The sequence below is a fragment of the Pituophis catenifer genome, unplaced genomic scaffold (genome assembly GCF_029215685.1).
Source record: "Pituophis catenifer annectens isolate HBS135680 unplaced genomic scaffold, rPitCat1.0.hap2 SCAF_1, whole genome shotgun sequence".
Taxonomy (NCBI): Eukaryota; Metazoa; Chordata; class Lepidosauria; order Squamata; family Colubridae; genus Pituophis; species Pituophis catenifer.
This window is the reverse complement of record NW_027256881.1, coordinates 131,410,825-131,424,660: the sequence shown is the minus strand read 5'-3', so window position 1 is coordinate 131,424,660 and position 13,836 is coordinate 131,410,825. Positions and strand designations below refer to the sequence as shown.

Here is a 13,836-nt window from a genome sequence, read left to right as displayed (position 1 = left end):
ACTCCTTATGCACGGTCACTCATGCCCTCGTCACTTCCCGCCTGGACTACTGCAATGCTCTCTAGGAGGAGGAGGAGCACCCGGAGGCTCCAGCTGGTGCAGAATGCAGCCGCGCGGGTACTTATGGGGGCAACATGGTGCTCCCACGTAACACCTCTCCTGCGCGAGCTGCATTGGCTTATGGTGGTCTTCCGGGTGCGCTTCAAGGTATTGATTCTCATCTTCAAAGCGCTACATGGCTTAGGGCCCGGTTATTTACGAGACCACCTTCTGCCACTGATAACCTCCCACCGGCCAATATGCTCCCACAGAGAGGGTCTCCTCAGGGTGCCGTCGGTCAGGCAATGTCGTCTGGCAACCCCCAGGGGAAGAGCCTTCTCTGTGCGGGCACCTGCCCTCTGGAATGAGCTACCCCCAGGGATACGACTGATTCCGGACCTCAGGACCTTTCGCCAGGTTCTGAAGACTTTTTTATTTCAGCAAGCCGGGCTGGCTTAAAATTTTTAATTGGTTAATTTTATGGGTAAGGGGTTTTAAATTGGGGGAAGCCAATATAGATTTAATTATGTTTTAAAGTATTTTAATGTTTATATTGTATGTTTTTTTAATCCTGGCTGTTCACCGCCCCGAGTCCTTCGGGAGACGGGCGGTATAAAAATTTAATAAATAAAATGAAATGACACTTTCTCAATCATGTCTATCCATTATTTTACCTAGACTGCTATGCAATATAGCATCATTTGATCTACAAATGCAATGCACCTATTAACACTGCTCTTGTTACGTGCCCAGAACTAGCGAAATCTGGGGGCTGGGCAGGGGACAGAATGTATCTGCCCTCAGTGTGGAAGGGATTGCCACTCTCAAATTGGCCTTTTTAGTCACACTAGATGCTGTTTTAGGACCTTTTTCCAGAGCACGATACCATAGTCTTTTGAGACTGAAGGATGCCAATGTAGTTACGTGCTCGGAGGACATCCTCATTACAGGTAGTCCTTGACTTACAACACAACAGGGACCAGAGAATTCATCGTTATGAGGTGCAGTCATCAAGTGAGGCACCTTACCAGTGCACCAAATTTTATCACCTTTTTTTTTTTTTGCCATGGTCAGGAAGTGAATCACCATAATCATTAAGTGAGACATCATGTGACCATAACATGTGATCTTCCCTACTGGTTTCTCCATCAAATTTGTTTGATAGCGGTCGTCTGGAAAGGTTGAAAATAGGACATGGGATGCTGCAACTATTGTAAAGGTGTTACAGTTGCCAAGCATCCGAATCACAATTTTTATTGCTTTTTATTAAAGTCTGCTCTTATATGCTGACCACAGAATTGCTATTTAACAATTATAAAATATTTGTGGTTATTTATGATGCACAGACCTCCTGCCCATGGATAAGTGTAATATAAGCACATTTATGGGAAAATGTTAAAGGTGCTAATGTAATACTTAACTATATACCCAAGCTTTGGAATTTGACAGTTTTTTCGGAATTGTAGCTGTATTGAGCATGTGGGATGGCTAAAAAAGAAACCGGAATTGTGATATTTTTCCAGATTTCAAGGAATGACTATTGGAAATATGTAATTGCTCTGTTTTAGAAAAGGCCATATTTTCTACTAATCAAAAGATGCAGCAGCATGTATTGCTATTGCAAAAGTGTTGTGATATTTTTCAGTAACATGTTGTAATGTTCATATTATAATAGTACATTCATTATTAAACCTGTGACTATTAATAAAAAGAAAATGATACCCCAAAGAAACAGTTAATAGGAATAAACATATAAACAGTTTTACCTTTGCGTCCTGGATATACATGAGGATAATATTCATAATACAAATCAGGCTGGTCTAGGTTTCCAAATGGTTCAAATTCCACTTCAGCATTTTGGTACAGACTCAGTTTTACCAGGAGCGCTAGTCTTACAAACCAAATCTTGAAAGTAAAAAGAAAAAAAAAGTTTACAGCTATTACTGTAATACAAAAATGTATTATCAGGGTTTTTTTTTCAGCTATGAAGAACAAATAGCTGTGATACTAATATATCTAAAGATCATTTTTCATGTGCGCATGTGAGTTCAGCAAACTCATTTTTTCCAGAATTTTTCCTCTTGAGCTGAATTTTTTTCTTTACTTTTGAGATCATTTGCAAATGAATTACCTTACATGGTTGGATAGTACTCTGTTCATAATCTTGACTAGAGAGAATTAATATGTTGACATTATCTGAAGACATATATGAATTATTTCTATCCTCAATTATTGACCTTAACTACCTGTTGTAAGTGGTTCAAAATGCAGGTACATTACTGCAGGAGTGTCAAACTCGCGTCGTCGTGGCGACATCACATGACATATCGGGACTTTTTTTCCACTTTGCTAAACCGGGCATGGGCAGTGCTAGCACGTGACACATCTGGCCTGCAGGCCGGAAGTTTGACAGCCCTGTATTACTGGGTCTTTCAAACATTTAATTTACTAGCAAACCATTTTTCTATTTTTTGGTCCTTAATATTTCTAATTTAGATGTTGCAATTCCTTATAAAGAAATATTTGCAAAAATTTACAGCACTCATGAAAACATTTGCTAATTGTTAATACACCTTAAATTCTAATCAAAAATTCAATTGTTTTCTCACTATGGTCATCCCGTATGTTTCTATGCTAGAACAAGCAAAGGCAATATCTATTTTGTAAAGTGAACTGTTTAGGAGAGAAATGTCAACCTTGTTTTTTCATTCATAACTACAAGAATTATTTATCACTCTGAAAGAATCTTAAGAAAGGTCGAGGAATAACTGGAGGAAAAATTGGAGGTATCCAGTGTGTGTTTCATATTTCTGGGTAGATCCTTTAATGTGGAACCAATTGCTCATTCTCACACATGTTTAAGATGTGCATGTTTAACATGCATTCTAACTTTTGCCTGACCTGCAGGCAAACATACCTGAAGAGAGTCTGTTGTGTGACTGGTGGGTAGTCCACTTTTGCCATAGCCTTGACCATGGGCTGTCAGAAGTCGTCCACACAGATCAACTGCTGCTCTCCAGTTTTTGGTGCTCTGGAGTGAAAGGGAAAGAATAGGCTAAGTAACAATTTAGCAGCTAAAAAACTTGAAGCTGCTTGTTTTGCTTGAAGCAGCTACAAGTAGCCATTAGTAATAATGACAAGGTCACTAAAGCTGGCCAGTAGGAAGCAGGATGTCATTTGTCAAAGCTACTTGTATAATTAGGCAAGAAGCAAAGCCAGGCATGACTCACAATTTACAATTAGAAGATTGCTGGTGTAAAAGGGTACATAATTTATTATGAAATGCCAGAGACTGTTCATTCAGAAATAGTTATCAGTTATTAACCCTTCAAGACTAAGTTTTTGCCATTGCAAAATAATCCTATCTATTGCCTCTAAGTAGCATTGCTATTTTTTCCCCCCTGGAATCAAGTCATTTTCCTATTCATTTTAATCAATTAAATCATAAAGGTAATTCAGTAAGCTCTGCTTGAAAATTCAGTTGTGTAGAAACTCACAATTTAATAAATATAAATACTTGGTAGTTTTCAGCATCTATTCATTCAACCAGAAAGCATTCAGTAGATGATTAGCAAAAGTAGCATGAATTTTATATCTAAAACTTAAATGATCTGCATAATAAAATGATGGATACTTCAAAGTCACAAATTCTGCCAGCAGAAGAAACAACTTATTTTTCCCTGATCCAAAGCTTAGAAAGAGAAGTCGTATTTTGCTTCCAGTCAAAGCTATGGCAGTAAAGAGGATTATTTGTTACAATGTTTGAACACCAAGGTAAGCGAGAATTCTTTAAAATTTTAGCTTATCATGAACAAGCAGGGATGCAAACTGCCTGACCGCTCTTGCTTGGCACTTGCCAAGAGCAGCTGAACAAACTTGGATGACAATTGGTGGCTTGTTAGCATTATCTGCAAATAAGTAACCTTGCCTTCTTTCAGTCCTAACAAGCCAGAGTCACACACCAAGGACAAAATGTAACTTATGACACCAGATTGTTAGAAAAATCACACTGCATTTCACAACTGAGCATATTTACCTGACACATTACGCCATCTGTCCATGTTTTTTTGAGCTGGAGAATTATGTGTGGAATTTATGTAGTGGACACTCTGGCAAATAAGTCTCAAGCGACAATGTCCTAACTCACAAAATAGCTCTGCTGAATTTGTTATAGCAAGTTACGATATACTGATCTACCCAAGTGCAACTCATCCACTCTTTCTACAGGACTCTCTATAAACCTCACTCATCTTTTCCCTTCTTTTTGACTAGCTGCATAAACTTCTAGTAAAGCATTGGGGCATAGCTGCTATCCACCACTGAATTGTAGAATAACCACGGTTAAGGTAAGGAATGCAAAATGTGCCTGGACACTATTTAACCCCCAGGTGTGTTCATGTATCCACAGACAATTCCTTTGGCTCTTGCCAAACTTCCTGCCCTAATTAGCTATTTTTTTCTAAATAGAGAAATTAATGAGCTGACGAATTGTAAACATCACCTTTATTCCCAAGAATGCCTCTGGGCTCCAAATGCAACTTATAAACATTATATATGCTTTGTTCGAAAATGTCAGCCCTTGTCTAGAAAATGAACAAAGGCAAGTAGGATGTTAAGGAGCATTGCAGACAAGGTGGTAGGGGCTAAAATCAAGTAGTAGCATGACTTTATATACCCCACGGCAGCTATTTAGCTTGGAGAGAAAAAAATTATATCCCAAATTAATTTTCAGATTTGCCCAATATGCCATGAAGTTGAAGATCTGAGTACTTATCATGGGACAAACCAGGTCTAGCTAAAGAATTCAGGATAACTGATGTCTGAATGCTTAATCAGTGCCCAATATAGAGAGTACAGACACAGCTGTGCAAAAGTCTGGGCTCCAATGCAAAAAAGATACTTGAAGACACAAACCCTGCACCTATGTGTAACTTAAGTTACTGCATCTTTTTCTGGGATGGGTCAGAAAAAAATTCAAATTATAATAGAAGAAGAGTACAGAGGCTTACTTAGCCTTGATGTCATGTCCTGGCTTTATAAATCATTACTGAGGAAATCCTGAATTATCTGAGCATGGTCGTTTTTTAAAACTCTAATATTCCTTAAGTTTTGAAGGTTCCTATGAATTACTGTTCTAACAAGAATTAAAAATATATCTTATGATACCTCAAGGACACCATATTTATTTTCATACAGCTTTTATAAATCGCATGATGCTAAGTTCTTTATTAAAAGCACAACTAGGGATGAATAATAGAATTAAGAGAGCAAAACGTAGCAGTACCCGACACTGATCACAACTTCAGTTATGTAGAAAAAACACAGGATCAAGAAATATTTTCAAATGAGAGCACCATTCTTAACTAAGGGTTAGTAGCTATATTCTACATTACAGGTTTCAAACTCAGTGTCCTCTAGGGCTGCAAAAATACCAAAATCTCCAAAGAGTGAAAAATGAAGAAAGAGTATGGTGGAAGGAATGCTATCAAACACAAGTTTATTACATTGAAAAAAGTTATGAGAAACAGAACTATGTCAAAAACTGAGTTGCCCAACAGCTATTTGACTTTGGCCACTTAGCTTACAGCGTTTTTCATTAACCAGAAAACCAATATTTGGTTTTACAATTGTGTTGTGTTGATAATGTGGTATTTTGTGGCATCTAGATAATATAATCTAGGAAATTCACCCCTCTAACAGTGATCCAAACCTTGCTTTTTTCCTCTTCTCTCCTTGCTGAGCAGAGGTATCTGTTCTTTTTTTTTTTGCTTTTTTTTGCTTTTCTTCTCTCTCTCCTTGACTAGTCAATTCCTTCCTATCCTTGCTTAGTAAGGAGAACTTGAACAGCCATGCACTGTCATTCCTGCACCTTGGCTGGCAATCAGCCTTGACCCATCTCTTCTGATGATTACATCTTTCCCGCCCCTGGGGAAGCCCCGTCTCCTGGCTTTCTTTCTTGGCCAAGACTCACTTGCCTGCTCCCTGTGCCTGGAGTTCCGGGTACCATTTCAGAAGTAGCAGGCACTATAAATAATGAGACCCAACTGCCTTGACCAATTGACCAGGTCTCATTGCTGCAAGAAAGACTATTCACACTGGGTTAAGATATATTGTTAGTCTGATGTCGCCATCCCGTTTCACTCCTGGAATTTTCAGCCCTTACAAGGAATGGTTGTGGGTTGCAGAAAATGGAGAATCTGAGACAACTGTTCTATACCACCATATATAGACCATACCACTATTACATTTGAGAACGTTTTACAAAAAAGGACTTTTGTTATGAAAATGGCCACTGGGACACATAGTTGCTTTTGGAGTCTCCTCTGAACAACAGAGAGCATTGTAGATAAAATCTCAGTTTTGATGAGCTCCCTAATTGAATGCACATTGCTTCAGTGAAAGGAGGAGTGGGGGAGGAGCTCTGTCTGTCTGTCTTATTGCAGCCTGATTTAGCAGAAACAGCTGATTGGTGGTTGGATCGGCCTCCCAGAATACTGCCAATTAGCTGTTCCAGAGTCCATCACCGCCTCCGCGGATCACATTTTTGGCCTTCGCAGCTCTATTTTAGACCCGTTCCAGGCTGCATGGATTGGCACAGCATATCATCGCCGATCGCCGCCTCCGCGCATTGTGTTTTCGGCCTCTGCACACCCCATTTTTTGCCTCTGCACATCGCATTTCTGGCCAGTTCCAGGCGGCAGAGATCAAACCGGCCAAAAATGTGACGCACGGAGGCCAAAAATGGGATGTGCAGAGGCCGAAAACGCAATGCGCAGAGCCAGTGATCAGCAGCAATCTGCTGTGGCACTCCCTGGAGCCTGGAATGGGTCTAAAACAGGGTGTGTGGAGGCCAAAAACACATGCGCAGAGGGGTGGGGGCCGGCGGGTGGGCGGAGCTTCGGCAACATTCTGTGTATAAGACACACCGCAATTTTGACCCATTTTTAGGGGGGGGAAGTGCGTCTTATACTCCGAAAAGTACTCTATCTATCTATCTATCTATCTATCTATCTATCTATCTATCTATCTATCTCCTGCCTTTATTATTTTTACAAATAACTCAAGGTGGCAAACATATCCAACACAACTTCCTCCTATTTTCCCCACAACAACCACCCTGTGAGGTGGGTTGGGCTGAGAGAGTGACTGGCCCAAAGTCACCCAGCTGACCTTTATGGGTAAGGCAGAACTAGAACTCACCGTCTCCCATTCTCTGGCCTGGTGCCTTAACCACTACTACACCAAACTTAAAAAGATAGTGTTGCCAAGCAAGTTGGGAAATAATGATCCAGTATCTTCCTACTTTGAATAATTTGGGAAGGCAAAAAAAAAATATGTGATGGGTTAACACAGATTATACAGAATTATCATTTGTTTACAGATGAAAAAATACTGTTGTCAGCCCTGGAGGCCATCTTTTTCTATGGATCTTCAGGGCTGCATACTTAGTACTGTGGGAAACTGGGAGAGGGGAATTGCATAGAGCGGTGGAGATACTTAACCATAATAACATTCCTTTCTCTGAGAGTCAAGGACATTTGGCCCTGCACCTGGAGTGGCGTGACTGGGAGGCATCTCCAGTTGGGATGGTGCAATGATTGGACCATGTGATGGACATGTAGGTGCAGGGAAAGGGACTTGGACTTTATTTTGGGTGGGGAAAACCTGGAAGCTTTCAGATTCAAGTATTCTCAGATGTGCCAATATGACATCTCTAATAAAGTGGAACTTTGAGGAATTTCTAGCCTCGGAGTCTTCTTTCGTCGGGGGTGTTACTTGGAACCCTGACAAGTGTTTTTGATTAGTGAGCTATTCTTTTGGTCGTTTTATTCTAACTGCATGCGTCCTTGCCAGGTAAATCAGACAAGATGAGCTAAATCTGCTTTATTGCAAAGCCACATTGACAGAATCTTTGCAAGTCTGAAAATACAATCCTTCTCCTCCCATCCACTCCCCCATATCTTTTAAAGCATGAGAAACTAGAAAGGATCCCTTATGAGCCACTTGCGTTGCCCATTACCCAGTTGCCAGTTATGCTGTCTCTTATCTGTTTCTTGACTTTGCTCAGTCTCCCAAGGTCTTTCCTGTATCCCATTACACCATCCTATTAATAAATCTTGCAATATGGTCTTTAATCAATGAGTTTTTATCCCCTGTTCATTAAAATTCTTATTTCGCTGTTATGTTATGCTCATCTTACTCGTATTTGAAAGTTTATTTCAAAATAAAAATCCATATTAAAAAGCAAAAATATAGATTGAAAATGTATTACTTAAACCAGATGATTTAATTGATCAATAGTGATAAATAAGATCCCAATGTTTAATATTTAAGTACACAATACACATTATCTTCACATACAACACGAGACCTCTCCACTTTTCCCTTCTTATTACCGATGCAAAGATGATAGCAGCTTGCCTACAAATAGTTAATGATCACTAGTGTGAAGTGGAAGCCAGGGTAATCCTGGATCACAGTTCTATCATTACAATAAGAAAAATGTGCTATTATCACTTATTTGAAACTTTTGCTCAGATACAGGCACAAAAACATCTTGCCTAGTTTAATGGGATCACAACCAGAAGACTCAGAATTGTGGGAATTGACACCATCTGTTCTTTGATGCATGACAGATGTATATATGCAATAAAGGTTAAATAGTTCAGGTGTTACAGCAGAACAGTACAGCAGCAATAACAAATCAATAGAGGTCTGATTTCAAATATACATTCACGTTTTTTTATTACTGTTACTAAATTTCTGTGACCATCTGGATACTCCTCCAAAGGGAATTATTGAATGCTACTCAAATATTCCCTAAGCAAAACCAAGATTAGGAAACTTATGGTTCTAAAAGAAATATTAGAGTGGCAAGTCTGTTTCTTTATTTAGGTAGTCCTCGAGTTACGACCACAATTGAGTCCAAAAATTATGTTGCTAAGTGAAACATTTATTAAGTGAGTTTTGCCCCATTTTACAACTTTTCTTGCCACAGTTGTTAAGTGAACAATTGCATCTGGTAAGTTAGCAACATGGTTAAGTCAAGCTAGATTCTCCATCGACTTTGCTTGTCAGAAGGTTGTAAAAGCTGATCATATGACCCTGGGGCACTGCAATCGTCATAAATATGAACCAGTTGCCAAGCATCTGAATTATGATCATGTGACCATGGGGATGCTGCAACGGTCATAAGTGTGAAAAATGAACTTAAGATACTTTTTTCAGAGCCGTTGTAACTTTGAATGGTCACTAAATGAACTGTTGTTAAGTCGAGGACTACCTGTACTTACTATGCAATATATAATCATAAAATATTAACAGCAGTATTCCTAACAAGTTGCAATAACATCAAATTGAGATCATGCATGTCATGACATCATTCCAATATGAGATTATATGATGCCATGGCATCTAACACTAGTGTGTAAGTCATGTCATCTGCATGCTGACTTCATAAAGCATGTCATTACTTGCTGTCCTCTGAGCCCCAAAAGCATGTCCATGACCTCTTAATATTCCCAAGGCAACTGCCCAAATCAACTGCAGTGAAATCATTGGTCAAGATAAAGATATACACCAAAATAAAGTACTATGTATTAGTTTCGTATAAAATGCCTAGAAACCAAGTTTGCTTGTTTCAAATATTACCTACTATATAAACTCAGATGATATGTGCTTAAACAGAAGTGAAAGTTTCCCAGGTTTACTTCATAGTTGGGTCAGAGTTGGGGACAGAAAAACATGATCAAAGGTTTTTGAAGTTAGCTTGTTCATGCTAAGCATGAAGTCAGAATACAATTTAAGATTGCAAATCAATTCAGAATGGAGATTACAATAAGAAAACATTTCATTTTTAAAAAAACTAAGTATAATTTAACTTCAGGAATAAAAAATATTACTTAAATCAGGAGAATTCTTTTTAAATGGAAACTTATCAGCTATAAAAAAATAAATAAATATGCACAAGAGGCCCACAGTTTACTATGTTTGACAATATATGGAAATTCCATGTAAAATCTAGATGCTCCACTAAGAGAAAGAATATGATTTTCCCCCAGAGGGAAACTTTAACTGTCCATATGACACCATTAAAATGATTAAAATGTCCTCCTCCATTTTGGATGACATTCTTCTCTAATATAAATTATTTGGGTAGAACACATTGACATCATTTTATTTAAAAAATTGGTCAGTAACCCTTTCTTAGGCTAAAATTTCCTAATGTTATTCTTTTACATTTATAAGATAATAAAATATTGCAATTAAAGAGCTAAATGTGATATTTTGCAAAGTATCATGAGTTTCCCTTAGTCTCTTCCCCACTGATCCACATATTCTTCCCAAGACCAATCTGGGAGTGGGCAGAAGGATGATGGATGAAGAGGAGAAATTTATCGCATTGGTAAATATTATTCCATCAGCAAGACTGCCAAAAAATTAACCTTAACTGTTTCTCTTAAATGTTTTCTGAGATTATCATTTGCCCAAATTTATAAAACTGCAGTCATAGCCATTCATTTAAGGAAAAGAAAGGAGTCCCTGAGGATTTTACTCCGCTAGTCGTAGCCAACCATAGGGGATGATTCTCATCTGTGTTTCCCTTCTTTTGGTCCTAAAGGGCAAACTAAAATATAATAACCTTTTAAAAAATTGCTTGCAAAATGGTAGCTAACAATTATGCTAAAAAAGCTGGTGTGATGAAATGATTAAGGCCCTGGACTGGAAACAGAAAGATCCAGGTCTTTCTAGATCTAATCTACTCTCAGCCACAGAAGCTAACTGGATAACTGTGGGCTAGTTACTCTCAGTCCAAGTTCTTACAAGTTCGTATTGTGGTAAAAATTAAGAAAAGAATGTGTGACTCCTTAAGGTCACAACTGAAATGTGGGATGAGAGAGAGAGGGGGGGGGAGAGAAAGAGATAGGAGTCTAGGAATAGTATTTCAAATCTAACAGTATTTTAGTATCCATAAAAATACTAAATGGTAGTCAGTACAGGAAATATTCAATATGTTGCCTTTAAGTGTGCCACGTGGATCTTATAACCCACTGAAATGAAAACTATAGTTTTGCAGAACTCTATTATTAACCACATCTGAACATAAAGCAAGTACAATACAGGCAGGTCCTGCATTTGTTAATCACTGTGGAATTAATTAATTTTTATATTATTTTTTACATATTCAGAACCTCCAAAATAGCAAGTTCTGTGATATTCAACTGGGTATTTTCTTCAATCTTATGATAGAAGTTTTAACTATGGCTGTCAAGATTTGCAAATACATTTTTTTTTAATTAACAGGAAAAGGTTATTAGAAAGGGTTGATTTTAGAAAGTTATAAATAGACTAAAGGTCCAGATCAGTGGTGAAATGTAAAATTTGTTGATACCGGTTCTGTGGGTGTGGCTTGGTTGGAGGGGGGGGTCATGTGACTGGATGGGCATGGCTTTTTTTTTTTTAACTTTTTAAAAGCATTTTTTACTACCGGTTCGGGTAAATGGGTAGTAAAAAAATGCTTTAAAAAAGTAAAAAAAAAGGTCACAGCTGTGCCACACGATCATCGGAACCTTTTTAAAGCATTTTTTTACTACTGGTTTGCCCAAACCGGTAGTTTTTATCACTACCGGTTTGCCTGAACCGGAGTGAATCAGATCCATCACCCCTGATCCAGATGGATCTAATAACATTTTAAAAATACATATAAGAATCCTTCCCATGAGAAACTATTCAAGGATTTGCTCTCAGAAGAAAAACAACCTGATGAGATTTTAAAGGTTGAACACTAAAGGACATAAGAAGGAAATAAAGATGACAATTAAAAGAGAAGCATACTTATACTGGATTTGACAAACCAAAATGGAGTAAAACATTTCAGCAATATTGAGAAATATTTGTGAACAATGGACTTAAAAGTTAATTTTAAGGATCTCAGCCATGATTGATAAACAAAATGATGTTTCAGAAGAGAATCAAATCTTACTGGATAAGACTGAAACTGATTTAAATGTGGATTTTCAAATGAGAAGCTTCAAACAGGATAAGGAAAAAGATGAAATACCAGTTAATGTTTTTAATAACTAAAAAGGATAATACAAATAATATATCAGAAGAGTGATTTGGATAACTTTTATGTTAGGTTTACAAAAGTGATTGGTTAATGCAATTTTGTGAGAAGAGACAAAGAGAAAATGAAAAGAAACTGTTTGGACATATTTGAAAGGGCAAAAGGTCAGGATTGTTAGGAGAAAGCAGAAGGAATATAAAGTTGGTTTATTTGACCAAGGTTAAAAAGAGAGGTTATCATCACTAGTGATCTGTAACATCTTTTTCCTAATTAGGACTAGATGATGATATTTTAAGGTTTTATTTATAGATAAAAGAGTCATAGTGAACAGATTTCATTTGTTGCATTTTAAGTTTATTGGATTAAAGTTAAAACAGTTATATTATTCTGATAGCTTTGGATTTGAAAGATGAAGTTTGAGGATTTAAGACGGAAAATGAGATATACATGTAAAAGGAAGGAATTTCAAGTAGATTTATTAGATCAAGTTTATAATATGTTATATGATACATTGTTATTTCTGGTAACTCTTAAAGGACATTGATTAGAGTGGATGATAGGCTTTAAAGATTTGTCTGTAGAGAGTGAGGCAATATGGGATGGAGAAATTGTTTGAGGAGATTGATTGCTTTCTCTCTTAATTATTTATTGTGTGTTTTAGATAAACCTGGCAAACAATTTTTTCATAAGCCAAATCCGGAAATATGAAGTGATCTGTGAATATTTTGTCATCTTAAATTCACCTGATAATCTTTCAATACAGTAATCTTTAAGTCTATTGAAACATTGCTTTTTAAAAAGAGATACTTTTGGCTTAACGGAAGTCTCAAGGGAAGTTTAATGATACATTAAAAAATCTGTGAATAGTAACTGTTGGTTTAATGGTTTAAAACAAAGATACATAAAAGGAATTTTCATGTATAGAACAACTGATTACACTATAAAGTGATACAGAACAGAAAAAGAAAAATGAAAATTAACCAGTTTAGGTAATTTCCACCAGACTGCCTTTTATAGAGACATAAGAATATAAAATTTCAAACCTACCTTTTCACTATTTCTCTTATTTATTTGTGACACTAAAAATAGTGCTGTATATTTTCAGGATAAATCTTCCTTTTACAGAAATAAGCATGTCTAGTTTTTCATGCTTTTTTCTATCTAATTTTTCTTCCCAGTTTGGCGAAAAGGATTACTCTTACCGCTGTATAAAAACCTAACAACTAAACGGTAAAAAGAAGTGCTCTGGCCGTATTGCTCTGGTAGGTAATTAGTGCTAAATAGGTGTGAAGCATATCCTTACAGATGGTCCTTGACTTACAACTACAACTGAGATTGCCACTGTCAATCGGTGCAGTCGTAAAGTGAGAGAACACATGACTACATCGATTTACAAAAGCAATCCCTGCTGTGGGTCATTAATTGAGAATCATAAGTCATTACATAAGTGCCCACTCCAATCCAAGCCATTCTGAGCTTTGTCCCCTCCAGTTTTGAGCCTCACTAAAGTAAGGGACTGCCTCCGACTCCATTCACCCACTTACCTCTCCCCATCTCTGCCTTTTGGCCATCTCCATCCTGCCTGCAGGACAATCAAGCAGTCCCAGAATTGTGTGGCTCTGGGACTGCTTGCCATGTGCCAGGAAGCCTCAGTTGCCCTAGCCCACCCCAGAAAGTGCAAGCAACACAGCTGCCTTCTTCTCAGTTCCTTGCAACGATCTTTCATCTCT

At 37.6% G+C, this 13,836-nt stretch overlaps 1 protein-coding gene across 1 annotated transcript in view; it reads right to left on the bottom strand.

Annotated features, from left to right (window-relative positions):
* The window catches only part of TRAPPC12 (trafficking protein particle complex subunit 12), a 73,355-nt gene that overhangs the window by 50,244 nt on the left and 9,275 nt on the right, over window positions 1–13,836 (bottom strand). The window contains exons 5-6 of the mRNA XM_070955116.1: window positions 2,957–3,070; window positions 1,806–1,944 (exon numbers count right to left, since the gene is read on the bottom strand). Coding sequence (XP_070811217.1) covers window positions 1,806–1,944; window positions 2,957–3,070 — 253 coding nt within the window. The remainder of the gene's footprint in view (window positions 1–1,805; window positions 1,945–2,956; window positions 3,071–13,836) is intronic.